This window comes from Musca vetustissima, unplaced genomic scaffold (assembly GCF_032173495.1).
Source record: "Musca vetustissima isolate MV318-11 ecotype Yass unplaced genomic scaffold, APGP_CSIRO_Mvet_v1 utg1286, whole genome shotgun sequence".
NCBI lineage: Eukaryota > Metazoa > Arthropoda > Insecta > Diptera > Muscidae > Musca > Musca vetustissima.
In genome coordinates this window covers 178,723-195,664 of record NW_026880047.1, presented here as the reverse complement: position 1 = coordinate 195,664, position 16,942 = coordinate 178,723, and the positions used below count along the sequence as shown (strand labels likewise).

Below are 16,942 nucleotides of genomic sequence, written 5' to 3'. Positions count from 1 at the left end.
GTATTGAGGTCATGTTGTGAGAATGGATAAAGATGCCCCAGCCCAGAAGGCATATAAAATCGAACCAGCTGATGGCTCACGCAGAAGGGGAAGGCCAAGAATACGATGGAAAGATCAAGTCGAAGACAACATTGCCGAAAATGGTTTTTCAAATTGGAAAAACTGCGCAAAAGACCGACGCGCCTGGAAATCTTTTCTAAGCTCGGCTTATGGAACGAAAGTTCTGTCACAAGCCAGCTAAAAATTATTTTTGCATGAGATCTTAATGCTTATATTTCTATTTTCAATTATTCATAACTCATTTCAATATTCGCCCCTCTTCCACTTTGTCTAGCATCTCTAAGCAGGTTAAGCTGTTTAGCTAGTCTCTAGCGGAATCTCTGCAGCCATAATGACTCTAGACCGGTAATTTGTTTATAATCGATATTCGTAATTATTTGCAAAATAAAAGCTCAAGTATGAGTCAGTCTGAAGAAGTAGTTTGAGGTTCAGCATACATGATATACGGCAAGGTGGATAAAGGTCAAGGTCAAATAAAAAATAGTATCAAAGATATTTTATTTAAATTGAAGTCTAATGGAAATATTTAACCTAAGGTCTGTTCGGTCTTCCTAATAATTTTCAATATTTCTTCACACACCTCCGAACTTCATATGTCCGACTGTAGCGTACCCTGGGCACACTGTTGATATTTATTTACATACATTGAACAAGAAACCCCTCCATTCACAAAAATACTCGGAGGCCAGCGCAGCCGCCGTCAGCAGAGCAGAGAATTGTTTTTAGAAGTCTCGAAAAGCACGAAATGACATTGACAATGCTTTCAGTCAACAAACGGCTGGTAGTAGACGATCGCTTCAAAACGCTTAACAATCAATAAGAAAAATAGTGAAATACAAATTTGTAATAAATGTGAAGCTGCTGTGGCGGCGCCTAAACGAAAATCGTGAACATTTCTTTACGAAAAGAAAAATAAAAACAAACAAAGCCCCCAAAAATGGGCAATGTGCAGACCCGCAATTTCGATGCCAAATGTATACCACAGCGACGGGGTAGCATGTATTGGAGTTTTCGTTACTCCTCGACGCGTCGCAATCGGGATGCCAAAACAATGACTGTTTTTAATTCGAAAATGCCAATATCGGAATGGTTGGATTTGCTCGATTTGAGGGAATATGAAAGTGGGTCCGGAGTGTGAATTTTCTAATGGGGTGTTCTGTTTATAGTTGTGTGTGTGTTTTAGATATTTTTCAGGCCTACTCCTGTGTAGATGATTTAATGGATTTAGATGATGCCGAGCTCAAAGAAATGGGGGTACGCAGCGGCGAACATCGTTCGAAAATGTTGTCGAGTTTGGTAAGAGTGCAGGCCAAACGAAGGCAGTCGGTGAATATTGAAGGTAAGATTTTTAAAAAATATTTTTTCAAGACGTGGATGTTTTAAAAAATATTTTTTCAAGGCGTGGATTTTTTTAAAAATATTTTTTCAAGGCGTAGATTTTTTTAAAATATTTTTTAAGGCGTGGATTTTTTTAAAACATTTTTTCAAGGCGTGGATTTTTTTAAAACATTTTTTCAAGGCGTGGATTTTTTTAAAACATTTTTTCAAGGCGTGGATTTTTTTAAAACATTTTTTTTCGAGGCGTGGATTTTTAAAGAATATTTTTTCAAGGCGTGGATTTTTTTAAAACATTTTTTTTCGAGGCGTGGATTTTTTAAAGAATATTTTTTCAAGGCGTGGATTTTTTAAAGAATATTTTTTCAAGGCGTGGTTTTTTTAAAGAATATTTTTTCAAGGCGTGGATTTTTTAAAAATATTTTTTCAAGGCGTGGATTTTTTAAAAATATTTTTTCAAGGCGTGGATTTTTTAAAAATATTTTTTCAAGGCGTGGATTTTTTAAAAATATTTTTTCAAGGCGTGGATTTTTTAAAGAATATTTTTTCAAGGCGTGGATTTTTTAAAGAATATTTTTTCAAGGCGTGGATTTTTTAAAATTAATTTTTCAAGGCGTGGATTTTTTAAAGAATATTTTTTCAAGGCGTGGATTTTTTAAAGAATATTTTTTCAAGGCGTGGATTTTTTAAAGAATATTTTTTCAAGGCGTGGATTTTTTAAAGAATATTTTTTCAAGGCGTGGATTTTTTAAAGAATATTTTTTCAAGGCGTGGATTTTTTAAAGAATATTTTTTCAAGGCGTGGATTTTTTAAAGAATATTTTTTCAAGGCGTGGATTTTTTAAAGAATATTTTTTCAAGGCGTGGATTTTTTAAAGAATATTTTTTCAAGGCGTGGATTTTTTAAAGAATATTTTTTCAAGGCGTGGATTTTTTAAAGAATATTTTTTCAAGGCGTGGATTTTTTAAAGAATATTTTTTCAAGGCGTGGATTTTTTAAAGAATATTTTTTCAAGGCGTGGATTTTTTAAAGAATATTTTTTCAAGGCGTGGATTTTTTAAAGAATATTTTTTCAAGGCGTGGATTTTTTAAAGAATATTTTTTCAAGGCGTGGATTTTTTAAAGAATATTTTTTCAAGGCGTGGATTTTTTAAAGAATATTTTTTCAAGGCGTGGATTTTTTAAAGAATATTTTTTCAAGGCGTGGATTTTTTAAAGAATATTTTTTCAAGGCGTGGATTTTTTAAAGAATATTTTTTCAAGGCGTGGATTTTTTAAAGAATATTTTTTCAAGGCGTGGATTTTTTAAAGAATATTTTTTCAAGGCGTGGATTTTTTAAAGAATATTTTTTCAAGGCGTGGATTTTTTAAAGAATATTTTTTCAAGGCGTGGATTTTTTAAAGAATATTTTTTCAAGGCGTGGATTTTTTAAAGAATATTTTTTTTTAAAGGCGTGGATTTTTTAAAGAATATTTTTTCAAGGCGTGGATTTTTTAAAGAATATTTTTTCAAGGCGTGGATTTTTTAAAGAATATTTTTTCAAGGCGTGGATTTTTTAAAGAATATTTTTTCAAGGCGTGGATTTTTTAAAGAATATTTTTTCAAGGCGTGGATTTTTTAAAGAATATTTTTTCAAGGCGTGGATTTTTTAAAGAATATTTTTTCAAGGCGTGGATTTTTTAAAGAATATTTTTTCAAGGCGTGGATTTTTTAAAGAATATTTTTTCAAGGCGTGGATTTTTTAAAGAATATTTTTTCAAGGCGTGGATTTTTTAAAGAATATTTTTTCAAGGCGTGGATTTTTTAAAGAATATTTTTTCAAGGCGTGGATTTTTTAAAGAATATTTTTTCAAGGCGTGGATTTTTTAAAGAATATTTTTTCAAGGCGTGGATTTTTTAAAGAATATTTTTTCAAGGCGTGGATTTTTTAAAGAATATTTTTTCAAGGCGTGGATTTTTTAAAGAATATTTTTTCAAGGCGTGGATTTTTTAAAGAATATTTTTTCAAGGCGTGGATTTTTTAAAGAATATTTTTTCAAGGCGTGGATTTTTTAAAGAATATTTTTTCAAGGCGTGGATTTTTTAAAGAATATTTTTTCAAGGCGTGGATTTTTTAAAGAATATTTTTTCAAGGCGTGGATTTTTTAAAGAATATTTTTTCAAGGCGTGGATTTTTTAAAGAATATTTTTTCAAGGCGTGGATTTTTTAAAGAATATTTTTTCAAGGCGTGGATTTTTTAAAGAATATTTTTTCAAGGCGTGGATTTTTTAAAGAATATTTTTTCAAGGCGTGGATTTTTTAAAGAATATTTTTTCAAGGCGTGGATTTTTTAAAGAATATTTTTTCAAGGCGTGGATTTTTTAAAGAATATTTTTTCAAGGCGTGGATTTTTTAAAGAATATTTTTTCAAGGCCTAACACAAGACGCGGATTTAAAGGTCTACTCCAAGGCATGGATTTTTTCAAATAGTAAACCAAGTAAAGGTCTACTCCAAGGCGTGGATTTTTTCAAATAGTAAACCAAGTAAATGCCTACTCCAAGCCTTACCATGTAAAGGCCTACGCTATTATTTTTTCAAAATATTTTTAAAAGTGCTATCGATAGGCCACGCCTTGTTGTAGATTCTAAAAAATATTTTTTTTTTTAAATCAACGCCTTGTTGTAGATTTTAAAAAATATTTTTTTTTAAATCCACGCCTTGTTGCAGATTCTATTTTTTTTAAATCCACGCCTTGTTGCAGATTCTATTTTTTTAAATCCACGCCTTGTTGCAGATTCTATTTTTTTTAAATCCACGCCTTGTTATAGATTCTAAAAAATATTTTTTAAAAAATCCACGCCTTGTTGTTGACACTAAAAAATATTCCGGATTCCGCATGATTTCCCCTATATTATATAGATCCAAAGCTCTGAGACGTTGGCAACCTATTATTATACAAATAGTATTTTTTTACATTTTATTTAATCATTACAATTAGGGGTATTTGCGAGGCGAGCGTTCCAGCGAACGGTTTATAATCTATAAACAAATTTATCTTACCACTGGTATCTGTAATTGGCTTTTGTTGTTCTTATTTTCAGCTTCTCGCAACAGTAGTTCATCGCCACTTCAATTGAAACGTAAGAATTCATGTCCGGCCATTCGCATGTCACGCGGTAGCATTTTGGAACCAGATTTGGATAAATCGATTTTGCGAAATTCCAAAAAAGAGAATCGGCCCAAGGTTAATAGTCCAGAGGAAAAGAGGAGATTTACATTTGGTGAGGCGGATATAATGTGAGTAAACACTATTAGGATTTTTCCATAAAAAATACACGCTTATAGGGGTCCATAAAAATATTTGAGAAAATTTCAGGCTCATAACCGTTAAACCAATTTTTTTTTGAATTTTCATATTTGTATCTACTCTTAGAGCTGATCGGTAAAAATATTTCCCTTTAAATCGCGCTTATATGTGATCCTCAAGAAACTATTTTTAAAAAAATCAAAATTTACCTAATTCCTTTTACTCTAAGACATCAATTGTCCTCACATGATACCTTCACCAGATCAGAGAGCCCTCCACTTAAAAAACAAAAACCCCGACACTCAAAGAATCCTTAAAATATCAAACATTACCCATTGGTTGTCACTCCCTCCTCTTCCTTCTCAGTGTAATACAAAAAACTACAATTCATCCATCCATAGATTAGTATCCATTATTTTTTTGTTTCTTACCCTGCAGAGGATCATTACATTCTAAAGAAACAATTTCAAATTTTCAAACAAAAACAACGGCTGATGGACGACGACACACTTGACAACTCATTGAGTTGTAAATAATGTTGCATTTTAAAGGAACGCAGGACCGACCCGTATTACAACAAAATATGACAGCAACAACAACAAAAATCCAAAGAAACCATTAAACACACACCACCGTGTCCGTCCACCAGCCTGTCAGTCATCATTTGTTGATGGTGGGACTATCGGTGATGAAAAGTCATAACAAAAGATTTGCGCATGCCTCGGAGGGAAAAAACTGTTACATACACCGTTGTTTTTTTCTCTCTCTGGCTCCTTTGTGGAACAAAAAGAGAGAGAGAAAGAAAATAATGCAATGAAAGAGAGAGCCGTTATTTTAATCCCACTCTCTCTCTCTCTCTGTAATTTGTTTGTGTTATTTATCCGGCAAAAGTGCAATCAACCAAAATGAATACCATAGATGCTATGACATAGAACTTGAGGGTTGAAATTTCAACAAGGCTCTGCTGTAGCAAGAATTTACTCATCTGTAATGTAGATATACGAGGGGTAATTTAAGAAATGGTTAAGGATATGAGACTTTAAAGAAGCATCAATGAATGAATTTGCTGTCAAAGTGAATATCTAAGGAATTGACATAATGTCACATTCACTTAAGAATTTTGTATTTTCTACAATAAATTAAAATTTTCCGCCTATGGGCCATAAAAACGGCTTAGGTCTTTCATATACCAAAATGAGACCTTTTGGTCTTATATAGGTTAAATAAGAACCCGCGGGTCTTCTGTAGACAATAAATAACCTATAAGACTTTCTCTGAATATAGAAAAGTCCTAGATCAGACCTCAAAATATCCCGAACTACTTAAAACAAAATCGATATCTACATTATATCCTTACTATCCTAACTAACTATTCATAGTATCCTAACTGCACTCTAACTAAAATAGGCCACTCTAATTATAAACTAATAATTCGTAATAAATAATAAGACGGTGGTCTTATTTCCTATTCGGCTAAAAAATAAGAGAGAATCGCTTCTTGATATATGAAAAGATTCTCATGTTCTTTTAAGAGTCCCAACAATTTTTAAAATTACGATCGACTATCTGAATCGATCTAGATATGTGTATCAGTCCGTCCCTTAACTACTTAAAACAAACATCATATCCCCTTTCCGACTCAAGATACAGGCTCTCCATAGTCCCTTAACTTTACACTAACTATAATAGGCCACTCTAACTTATAAACGAATGATCGGAATAAATAATAAGATGCCGATCTTAATTCCTATTCAGCACAAAAAAAAGCGGAAATTACTTCTTGATATTAGAGAAGATTCTCCTGTTCTTCTGGGAGCCCTAGAGTTTTTAACGCCACGAACAATTAGTCTTAGACCAGTGGTGGGCATAACAAAATTGAGCGTAAGTGTTGGTGAGCGTAACTGAGTTAGGGTAGCGTGTATGGCCGAGCATGCTTGTCTTAGACCCACATTTTATTTATAACTATCGTCTAGCTGAATCGATCTAGATATATGTGTCAGCCCGTACCTCAAACCATTATAACTTACAATCAATCTACAATTACCGATTGCCACGAACTTTGAATGAACTATACATTTAGGCCAATTACTCCTCCTATAGTTTTTGATAATGATTAACATTGAGGGGATACAATTCACCACAGATTACAATTATGATACAGACATCACTGAATTGTACACGAGGAAGATGATCTGGCCAACGAATAACCAAGACTTTTTGATGATTATTGATCAGTACTTAACGGGTCAAGTGGGCCTATTAATGACGTATAAGTTCACTGAAAGGTATCATGATCCCAAGAAGTTGCCAAAGCATCCAAGAGCAGCGTTGCTATACGCTGGTATAGCTACCATCCCGAAGCTATACCCAAACGTGAACTAATGGTACCGATCCATCTTTGTGCATAGCCCCATTATGGCTATTTTGAGAGTCCTAAACACATTCTCCAACCGAAGTGGATATACCTTGGGGTTTCGAGTTCTTGATGTGCATAATCTTCTTCGAGTAGTATGTTCACATTCGGACCCATTTTGATTATTTTTTAGGTTTTTATTGCCCTACTTCAAACGGACTTCTTGAGTGTCGGTTATCTTATCATCGGCACCATCACTTTTCTGGCTAAGTATTTCTCCCTGGTTGCTTTTTGCGGTTTCCTTCTTCTCCACACCTTTTATTCAAATTTTGAAGAAGACAATGGAGACAATGAAGAAGACAAGCCCACAACAAGGAGAGTCCTTTCTTCGGTCTCCTTCCTTTGGACGATTTCTCAATTCCTCAATAGCAGTGTTCAGTTCAGTAGACCAACGACTTCTAGCATAAATTCTGACCGTACGTGAAATCGCTGAGTTTGTCTCACCTGCGAAGATAATGCTAGCCACTAACTTTCCCACGGCTTTAATGTTTGTCACCGTTTCAAACTATAGAATCTAATAGTTCCTTTTAAATTAACAGGTTGACCGCATCCAACACCTCTTTGTGGATCTCCATGCACCATACGTCTCCCATAAGGAGAGTCTCTCATCGTTCTCTTCCTTTGGAATAGTTCCCACTTCTTCACTAGCAATGTTTAGTTCAATAGAATCAAGACTTCAACATAGCAAGACTTTATAGCACCTACGCCTAAGATGCCGGTTCCTTACCCTTATTCTTTGTCACCTTCCAATTTCGTAAAGTTCGATGGTTTCTATTGGGATAACCAGGCGCTTGAAAGATTCTGAAGCTGTCATCGCCTTCTTGATACTATAGCCAGTACTACCAGCCTCAGTCAATGAATTCTCGAGATAATCTCTATTGTCATTGGCATGACAATTGTCCGACGACATGAAGCACTTATTCTTCCTAGCGGGTTTGGTCTTCCGGAAACCTTTCTCTGGTTCGACATAGCCAGCTTTCGCATTTGCATTCTATATAACTGCTTCTTTCTTGTCGTGATCTTGGCAGTCCCCTTGAATTCACAGCTAAACAGATCAATATGGCTCCCTTTATGCAAGTTGAGCACACTCAAAACCTATCTGTGAATCTCCTTGCCGGACAAACTCTTCTCATCGATCTCTGCGTAGCAATGCTCGCCCTGATTCCTGGTTACCTTCAGATAAATTGTAAAGTCCGGTGGTTTATTTTGAGATTCCCAGACGTTACGGCTACGATCGTCTTTTTGATACTATCAATGAATTTTCATATCCGACAGCGGGAAGCTCATATTCATATTCAGTTTTGTTATGCGCCTGTTCCTCGAGGAAATGGAGGGAAGAACAGGTTTATAATCATGGGTTTCGGTCTCTGCGCTCGATGTAATTGCTTCTTTTTAGTTTTTAGCTGAACATATCAATAGGGTATCTCGTCGATCACTGCTTAGCAACCTTCGTCTTTGTAGTGCTCGGTTTTAACTTTCACTTCTTGAAGTCGGGCTGTTCCTTTGGGAGTCCACTACGAGGTTGCCTAGTTTTTTGATACTGTAGCCTTTATTTCAATCGTCATAGAGTTCTTTAGGTTTGGTCAGCTCTTCATATCCGACGACTGAAAGCTATTTTGCTTCATTGCAGTTTGATGTTCGTCTGCTCTAACATACATACTCCTCTTAGCCGCTTCCGAGGAAAAAAGGGAAAGTATTTCTTATTTCTCCGATTCATCCTGTTCAGTTTCCGCTTTTGTGCCACAGATAATTGTTTATTTCCTGTCGTGGGCTTGACAATGTCCTTAGTCACTTCTTTTTTCATCTTGTCTGCCTTTTCACTCCTCCAACATACATATACGGTTATGTCAGATTCGCCTCCATTTTCCAACTTGGAATATGTATTCGAAGGCGCCTCTAAAAGTTTGTTCACGATCGTAGGTTGCTGACGGAAGCTGACTTGTAGCCAGAACTGGGTGCAATCCTTCCTGAAACGGTACCGTAAAATGAACTAGTTCATTCAGTTAGTTCCATAGTTCCCTTTAGTTTACTCGTTCATTAGTACACATCAGTTATTTGGACAATGAACAGAACGATGTAGATGGATGATTGAATAAAAGGCACTAATTGACACCACATGTAAATAACTGATCATATTCTTCAACAACCTCCTGGTTATGATCAATCCACCGTCCTCCTATCCGCAACCAGGAGCCGCGTTCTCTAGGAAACTAAAGACTTTTAAAAAAGAGAAAAATCTGTCCATAATAATTAAAAAATTGGAAATATTTATGTTTCGATATTAACAAATCGTTGTTACATCCCGACCTTTTTTCCCCTTGCACTTTTCTTACCCACCCTCGTAAATGTAATGTTCCCTGCATTCTTTGACAATAAGGGAGTGTAATGTCCTTTTTATGCAACTGTTGTTGTGTTCAGATGTATGAGAGTGTGCTGGTGTGTGTGAGTCAGATGGAAAACCAAAATACAATATCTGAACAGCAACTCCGTGCTATTGGAGAATAAAAACAGATTGAAAATGCATGTTCTGCAGGACACAATTCCTCAGCGCTGATATTACGGTTATCGTACGGTGGTGTTTTTGTTGTTGGTGTAGTGCAAAAAAGAATACGTTACAAAAAGAGTAACAAATGGATACGGCTTTTAATGTGGAAGAGAATCACAAGAGAAGAAATTGTCGATGAAGAAGAAGAAGCTGAACATACAGGAAAAAATTATCGAAGTTAAAAAAGGAAATTTCTTGGGCTGGGCCGGGCGTGAAAAAAGTGAAATGTACGGAGTTTTTTTAAATTAAAAAGGGGAAATATTTTTAAAAAATTGGAAAAAATAATTTTGAAATTCCAAGAAGTGAAGGAGTGAATTTTCGCCAATAAAAATGAAGTGAATTGTGCAAAATTTTGAAGATTGAAAACAGAAGTAAGCAAAGTCCTTTTTGAAGTGTGTGGTAGATACATATGGAGCAGAATAGATTTTTAAGGAATATGAAGTGAAAAAAATTTATTTAAAATTAAAATTGAATTTAAAATAATTAAAAATAATATAAAACCTGAATCCCTTTGCAAAAAAAAAATATAACCCGTATATTTTTTTCCCAAAATTGTTTTCAGTTATGAAGAACTAAGACGTCGCAACAGCACCAGTTCCGACAAGGTGGAAACAAAACCAGAAGACTCCATTCAAAATACAACGACCACGACAACTCCATCAACAGCCAACATGGATAATGAATCCTCTTCATCAGGCGTCGGCGGCGGAGGTGGCAATACCGGTTCCTTTAGCCAAACATCATCGCTGATTGGTGCCACCCTGCCACCCACCAACGAACAACAAGAGGTTATGGCATTGAAAAAAGCCCTTGAATGGGAACTAAGTTTGGATTCGCGAGATTTACGTTCCCATGCCTGGTATCATGGTCCATTGCCACGACAGCGTGCCGAAGAGATTGTACAGCGTGAAGGAGATTTTCTGATAAGAGATTGTACCTCACAGCCGGATAATTATGTACTAACGTGCCGCACTAAAACATCTGTTCTACACTTTGTTATCAATAAGGTGAGTTTTATGTGTGTTCGGAATGGCACAACAGTAACCAAACAATAAACAGAGAGAGAGGGGGATGGGAAAATATGAAAGGGATTTTCTTAATGGAAGAAGATTGAAATAATCCTGAACAGAGATATGGCACATATTTTGAGATAAGAACTAATTACAGGGTGTGGATGTGTGAGGTTGCATAAATTTGAAGATTTTTCATGGGTAGTCCTCACAAAGAACTATTTTCAAAAAAAAAAAAATCAGAAAAATATTTTTCAAAAATCCACGCCTTGTGTGGAGACCCTAAAAAATAATATCTAAAAAATCCACAACCTTTTTTCCAGATATTGGTCCAACCGGAAACAGTTTATGAGAGGGTCCAATACCAATTCGAAGAGGATGCATTTGATGCAATTCCAGATCTCATCACATTCTATGTGGGATCGGGTAAGTTCCTCAGGTTTGATAAATATTTCAAAAATTATTAAAACTATGTTTCACCCTCCAGGAAAACCCATATCCTTGGCCTCGGGGGCTCGCATCCAGTATCCTTGCAACCGGCATTATCCTCTCTCATTTTATGGCCATAAAATTGTGGGCAATCATTTGCACTCCCAAATGTTGGCCGGTCTAAGGGGTGTCAGTCCCCTTAACTCACCATTGGCAGCCAATGCAGGATTCCGTTTCACCGGCACGCCAATGAATGCCCAGCAGCAACAACAACAGCAGTCCCATAACATTTTACAGCATCAACAGTCACTACCCACCTCTATTGGTGGCGGGGGAGGCCACATGGCGAAGCAACCCGATAGTCCCATGTCTTCACCACCACGAAATAAAATCTATCCAGCTCCCCGGTTACCCTCTAAGAAGCAGCGTTCTCAAAGTCTGACCCCAGCCCAAGCCATTGTGGTATCGAATATCAAAAATGCCGAAGCTGGTAACAGTGCAGATGGTATGATCCAGGGCGGAGCTTCGAGTAATGGAGAAAATGGGTTCTCCACAAATGGTGGTGGTTCCATGAGTCATCTGCATCAGAATTCGCAACATGGTTATCGTTCGGAAGCCATGGCTGTCAGGCGATTCAATCAATTGGAGAAAAGCAATAGCGGCTGTGGTTCACCAAATGATGGGGGAGGAGGTGTCCAGCTACATAACCACTTGGAGAACTTGAGTATCCATGGCAAAATTCCGGCAAATGGTTTCCAAACCATTGCCCGTTGTACCATGGGCGATGTGGGGGAGCATCCACATGCCAAATTTACCACACATTCCTTGCCACGACCAGCCACCAATAGTTTCCGTGGTAATCTGAATCGTACCTCTAGTCTGGCTAGAGATTTTAATGTGGATGCCTCGGCGAATATGTTCTCGAGTTTGGAGATAAGTAAGATCCCCGAACTGCCAGAGAAACCACCAAGTCCACCACCAAAACCCAATCGCAATAATGGTGGGGGAAGCATCAGCAGCTTGGCAAGGTTACCCAAAGATGTGGGTGGAGGTGGTGGGGTTATATTGGATCAACAATATCCCTTGCAGAGGCAGGGTGGAGGTATGGCTGGCATATATCAGTTGAGTGGTTCAGATTCCGGTAATGGTTCGGGAGATTCTATGCCGGGCGATATGAATGAATTCATAATGCATCGTGGGGTTATAATAAAAAATCCACGATTTATGAGCAGCTCCGCATCATCGGCCACCCTGAAGAGTTTGAGTGAATTTGATGTTCAGGCGGCAGAGGATTTGCTGTTTACTTTACAGATTCCAGAATATAAGCCGGTAAGTCTTGGGGAGGTCCCATCTTCGCAGTAAGAAATTTTTAATAAATGTGTTTCCCCTTTCCAGGTCTCCAAATTCGATGTAGAGAATTTCAGCACTCTTCTGCTACCCTCTGTGGAAAATCGCCCTTTGGATGGTGATGCTTTGAATACCTTTAAAATGATGCTACTCGAAACTGGACCCAAAATGTTGGCCGAACACATTACCCGAATTGATATTGGCCTACTAATAGAAGCTCCCACAGCTTCGCTGGCCGAAGCGGAAACTCAAAATGCAAATGACAAACGTAACAATTTAGACTGCTGTGGCCTGGAGCTGCTGACCCTGCCCCAGGGTAAAATATTCCGCCAAGATTTAATTGAACGTACCCAATGCTTGAAGCTGATGGTGGCCGTTACCATTCTCACCTGTCAAACGGATTTGGATCGTGCCGAATTGCTTAGCAAATGGATACAAGTGGCAGTGGAAACTAAGACGGCATTGGGTAATCTCTTTGGATTCTCATCGATTATGCTGGGCCTGTGTATGCCTCAAATTCAAAAACTAGATTCCGCTTGGCATCTTTTGCGTCAAAAATATACCGATGATGCGTTTATGTTTGAGGCGAAACTCCGGCCCACATTGATTAGCATGAATGAATGTTCCAATCCTCAGGCACCCAATACAACAGTTCCTTATGTCCTGCTCTATGCTTTGCTGAAGGATCGTTCGGTAATGGATATTTTGAATTTCAACAGCTCGACAGAGAAATCGTCGCTATATACTATGTGTATCACATCGTGGGAGAGTAAGGCCGATGATTTTGGAATGTATATTAATTATGCCCATTTGGATTCGTCGCGGAATTTCTTGAATAGTCTGAAATTGTATCGAAAGAATGCCAAGATTATGTTGGAGGAATCGATATCGAGGATGGATGAGCTGTTAAGTGATGCGTTTAGGTAAGTGAAATGAAATCGGAAAACAAAAACTTCAGGGGAGGTTCTTATAGAAATTTTTAAGTAGAACTTCTAAAGGCTAGAAAAGTGGATTATCTATAGCCGAACTGAAGGGAAGCTCAATAGATATGTAGAGGGATGTATATATAGACGAGCTAAAGGGAGTCTATGAAGACGAGCCGAGCCGTTCTTAAAAAAGATTTCCTAGCGCGTCGGTCTTGTGCGCATTTCCTCCAATTTGAAAGACCACGTTCCAAGATGTTGTTTTTTACAGGAACCATCAATGGGCTCGCTTTTATAAGCCTTTTGAGCTGGGACATTCTCATTCATTCGCAGAACATGGCCTAGCCACCGTAGTCGCTGCAACTTAATACGTCTGACTATGTCGATGTCCGCGTATAAATTGTAAAGCTCGTTGTTCACTCGACGCCGATATTCCCGTCGACGCAGATCAGGCTATAGATCTTTCGGAGAATTTTTCTTTCAAACAGCCCAAGAGCTGCCTCATCTGCTTGCTTCAGAACCATATAACAGCACGGGTAGTATCAGCGTCTTGCGGAGTGTGAGTTTAGTCTGGCGGGAGGTGGCCTTGTTTCTAAACAGCTTACTTAGACCATAGTAGCATCGGTTGGCCATCACAATCCTTCTCCGAATTTCAAAACTGATGTCATTCGTTTTTGTTTATGGCGGTAAAAAGGTATATAAAATCTTTAACTACCTCGAAGCTGTAGTTCTCAAGTTCCACAGTTGGTCCGAGTCTACTGGACGTCTTGCGCGTTGATACCATCAGCTTGGTCTTCTCGCCGTTTACTGCCAGACCCACTTTGGTAGACTCCTTCTCAATTTGTTCAAAGGTGGCTGTTACCGCTCTCAGTGTTCGACCCATTATGTCGATGTCATCGGCGTAGGCTAGTAACATGTGTTGTTTGGTGTACAGAGTGCCATTTTTGTTCACATTTGCCTCTCGTATGACCTTTTCCAGCAGGATGTTTAAAATATCACACGACAAACTGTCACCTTGTCTGAATCCTCGTTCGGTATTAATGGGCTTCGAGAGGGCCTTTCCGACTTTAACTGCTGATCTTGCACCAGTTAATGTTATCCTGCATAGCCGTATTAATTTCGCAGGAATGCCAAACGCAAACATGGCTTTAAACACCTCTGAACGGATAGGGCTGTAGAATGCGGCTTTATAGTCGACGAGTGCGCAGCGAGAAAATCTGGTCAATGGTGGATTTGTCAGGTCTGAAGCCGCATTGGTATAGTCCAATAATGTCATTGACCATTGGCTTCAGTCGTTCACACAGTACGCTGGGAAGGAGACTTATTCCTCTAAAGTTGGCACATATGGTATTGTCTCCTTTTTTTGTGCACGGGACACAGGATGCTGATGTTCCAATCATTGGGCATACATTCCTCTAGCCAAATTATACTAATCAGCTGGTGCATGCTCCTTACCACCATCTAACCACCAGACTTGAATAGTTCCTTCCAGATCCTCAGCACGCTGTCTATATCTGTCACCAGGTTTCCTTCTTCATCTCTACAGGAGGATGTGCCTGCACCAAAGCCTTCGGTTTGGTTTTTTACCCGTTTAAGGACTTCATTCTGGCTCATGTACATCTCGATTTGCTCACGCTCACGGTTTTCTTTTTCTTTCTTCTTTTTTCTGAAAACACGATTCTTCTCTCTCCTTTTCTACCGATAATTCTCCATCACATTACGTGTTGCTGTTGTCTGCGGGGTTGCCCTGCGTTTTTCACATCACTAGCATTACGACACTCATGATCGTACCACGGATTTCTTGATGGTGGTTTTTGGTACCCAAGTGTTGCTTTTGCTGCAGTTTGTAAGGAGTGGGCAAATCTCTTCCATTGTGCTTCTATATGATTATCGGGACAAGGGGTGCTTTCGTCAAACAGTTGGGTAATTTGAGCGGAGTAGGCCTCTGCTACCTGTTGTGGTTGCAACTTTTCGACGTCGAGTTTCCGTGTTACATTAGATCGCACCTTTCCTGCTACATTAAGACGGGTGCGAACCTTGGCTGCCACAAGGTAATGGTCTGAATCGATATTTGCTCCTCGTATCGATCGAACGTCTAAACACACAAATTGACCATGTCCGTCTATCACAACATGATCAATTGGATTTCTCGTTGCTTGATCAGAAGAAATCCAGGTGGCCTTGTGTATATCGAGATGCTTGAATCTGGTGCTGCTAACTACCATGTTTTTGGCTGCCGCGAAGTCAATCAACCTCATACCGTTGTCTGATGTTTCTCATGGAGGCTGAATTTTCCGACGGTGGGGCCAAAGATATTTTCGCTTCTGATTTCTCCTAGCAGAATTTTAACGCCATGGCCAGAACAGCGATCATATGCTGTTTCTAGGCGCGCTCATAAAATATGTCTTTGGTCTGCTCATCTTTGTCTTCGGTTGGAGCATGGGAGCAAATAAGACTGATGTAGAAGAACTTCGCTTTTATACGGATTATAGCAATTCGCTCATCTACGGGAGTGAGGAGACGAGGTCTTTTATTCTCCTATTAACCATCAATTCGCAGCCAAATTCATGTCTCGTTTCATGGCAGCTATAATACAGTGCGTAATCGTCTGATTTACTTACGCCTGTCCCTTTCCATCGCATTTCCTGTAAGGCAATAATATCGGCTTTGTACTTCTTGAGCGCATCCGCCAAAGCGAAAACTGCGCCTTTTCTGTACAACGTGCGCACATACCAAGTGCAGATTCGCAGATCGTGGCCCTTTATATGTTTGCGGGGGTCGTCAACATTAAAACGGTTTGGTTTTCATTTTCTTTGCTTTTTCATATTAGGAGGGGTTTTTCGAGTGTGGGCAACTAACCCGACGCCTCAACCCATTTTTTATAGTTCTTATGGGAGAACACGCGGCACATATTAGCTCACTATTTCAACGGGTGATGAAAATAGCTACCACAGGTGACATCGCAGGGAGGTCAGTATCCACAATTGAGATGAAAGAGGGACCAACATAAGCCTGGACTCCGCCATGTTAGAGCCAATCAGAGCCGTTGCTTGGTATCCATCATCCCATAAGCCACCCACTCCTTATTTAGGTCCTTAAAAAAATATTATTTAAAAGATCCAGGCCTTCTATAGGTTCTTGGAAAAAATATTATTTAAAATATTCACGCCTTATATAGGTCCTTGAAAAAATATTCTTTAAAAAAACCACGCCTTGTGTAGGTCCTTCAAAAATCCACGCCATTTTTCAAAAAAATATATCTAATTTTTTTCTTGTTTTTGCAGAACCGAATTCCACATCAAATTCCTATGGGGTAGCAAGGGTGCCACAGCCACTGCCGATGATCGTCACTCGAAATTGGAGAAAGTTTTAGCCCTGATGGCGGATAAATTTTGTAATGCCGATTCGAATGGTTCAACAAACACTGCCTAAGAGAAATAAAATACTGCAGAAAAAAAGACACACCCACACCAAAGCAAAACCTTTTACAAAGGCTAAAAATTATTTATGGTATATATAGAATTATATAAGAATTACATATACATATAGATATTTTTTGTGTATAAAACAAAATTTTGATATGAAACAAG

The 16,942-nt window shown here is 38.2% G+C and overlaps 1 protein-coding gene across 1 annotated transcript; it reads left to right on the top strand.

The window, feature by feature from the left end:
- The first annotated feature begins 997 nt into the window (after nt 1–997).
- Nucleotides 998–16,784, top strand: LOC133325373 (uncharacterized). The gene is made up of 9 exons (XM_061534145.1): nt 998–1,181; nt 1,244–1,399; nt 4,480–4,675; nt 10,206–10,650; nt 10,977–11,079; nt 11,141–11,644; nt 11,699–12,411; nt 12,478–13,352; nt 16,637–16,784. Exons 1-9 carry the CDS (start codon nt 998–1,000, stop codon nt 16,782–16,784), a joined length of 3,324 nt encoding a protein of 1,107 aa, XP_061390129.1.
- Nucleotides 16,785–16,942: the final 158 nt, after the last annotated feature.

What these genes read in the sequence shown, in the direction of transcription:
- LOC133325373 (XM_061534145.1), top strand. Translation starts at nt 998, where the DNA reads ATGGGCAATGTGCAGACCCGCAATTTCGATGCCAAATGTATACCACAG. An exon ending in CGATTTGAGGGAATATGAAA is followed by an intron (nt 1,182 to 1,243) that starts GTGGGTCCGGAG and finishes TGTGTGTTTTAG; the next exon opens with ATATTTTTCAGGCCTACTCC. An exon ending in CACATTCTATGTGGGATCGG is followed by an intron (nt 11,080 to 11,140) that starts GTAAGTTCCTCA and finishes TTCACCCTCCAG; the next exon opens with GAAAACCCATATCCTTGGCC.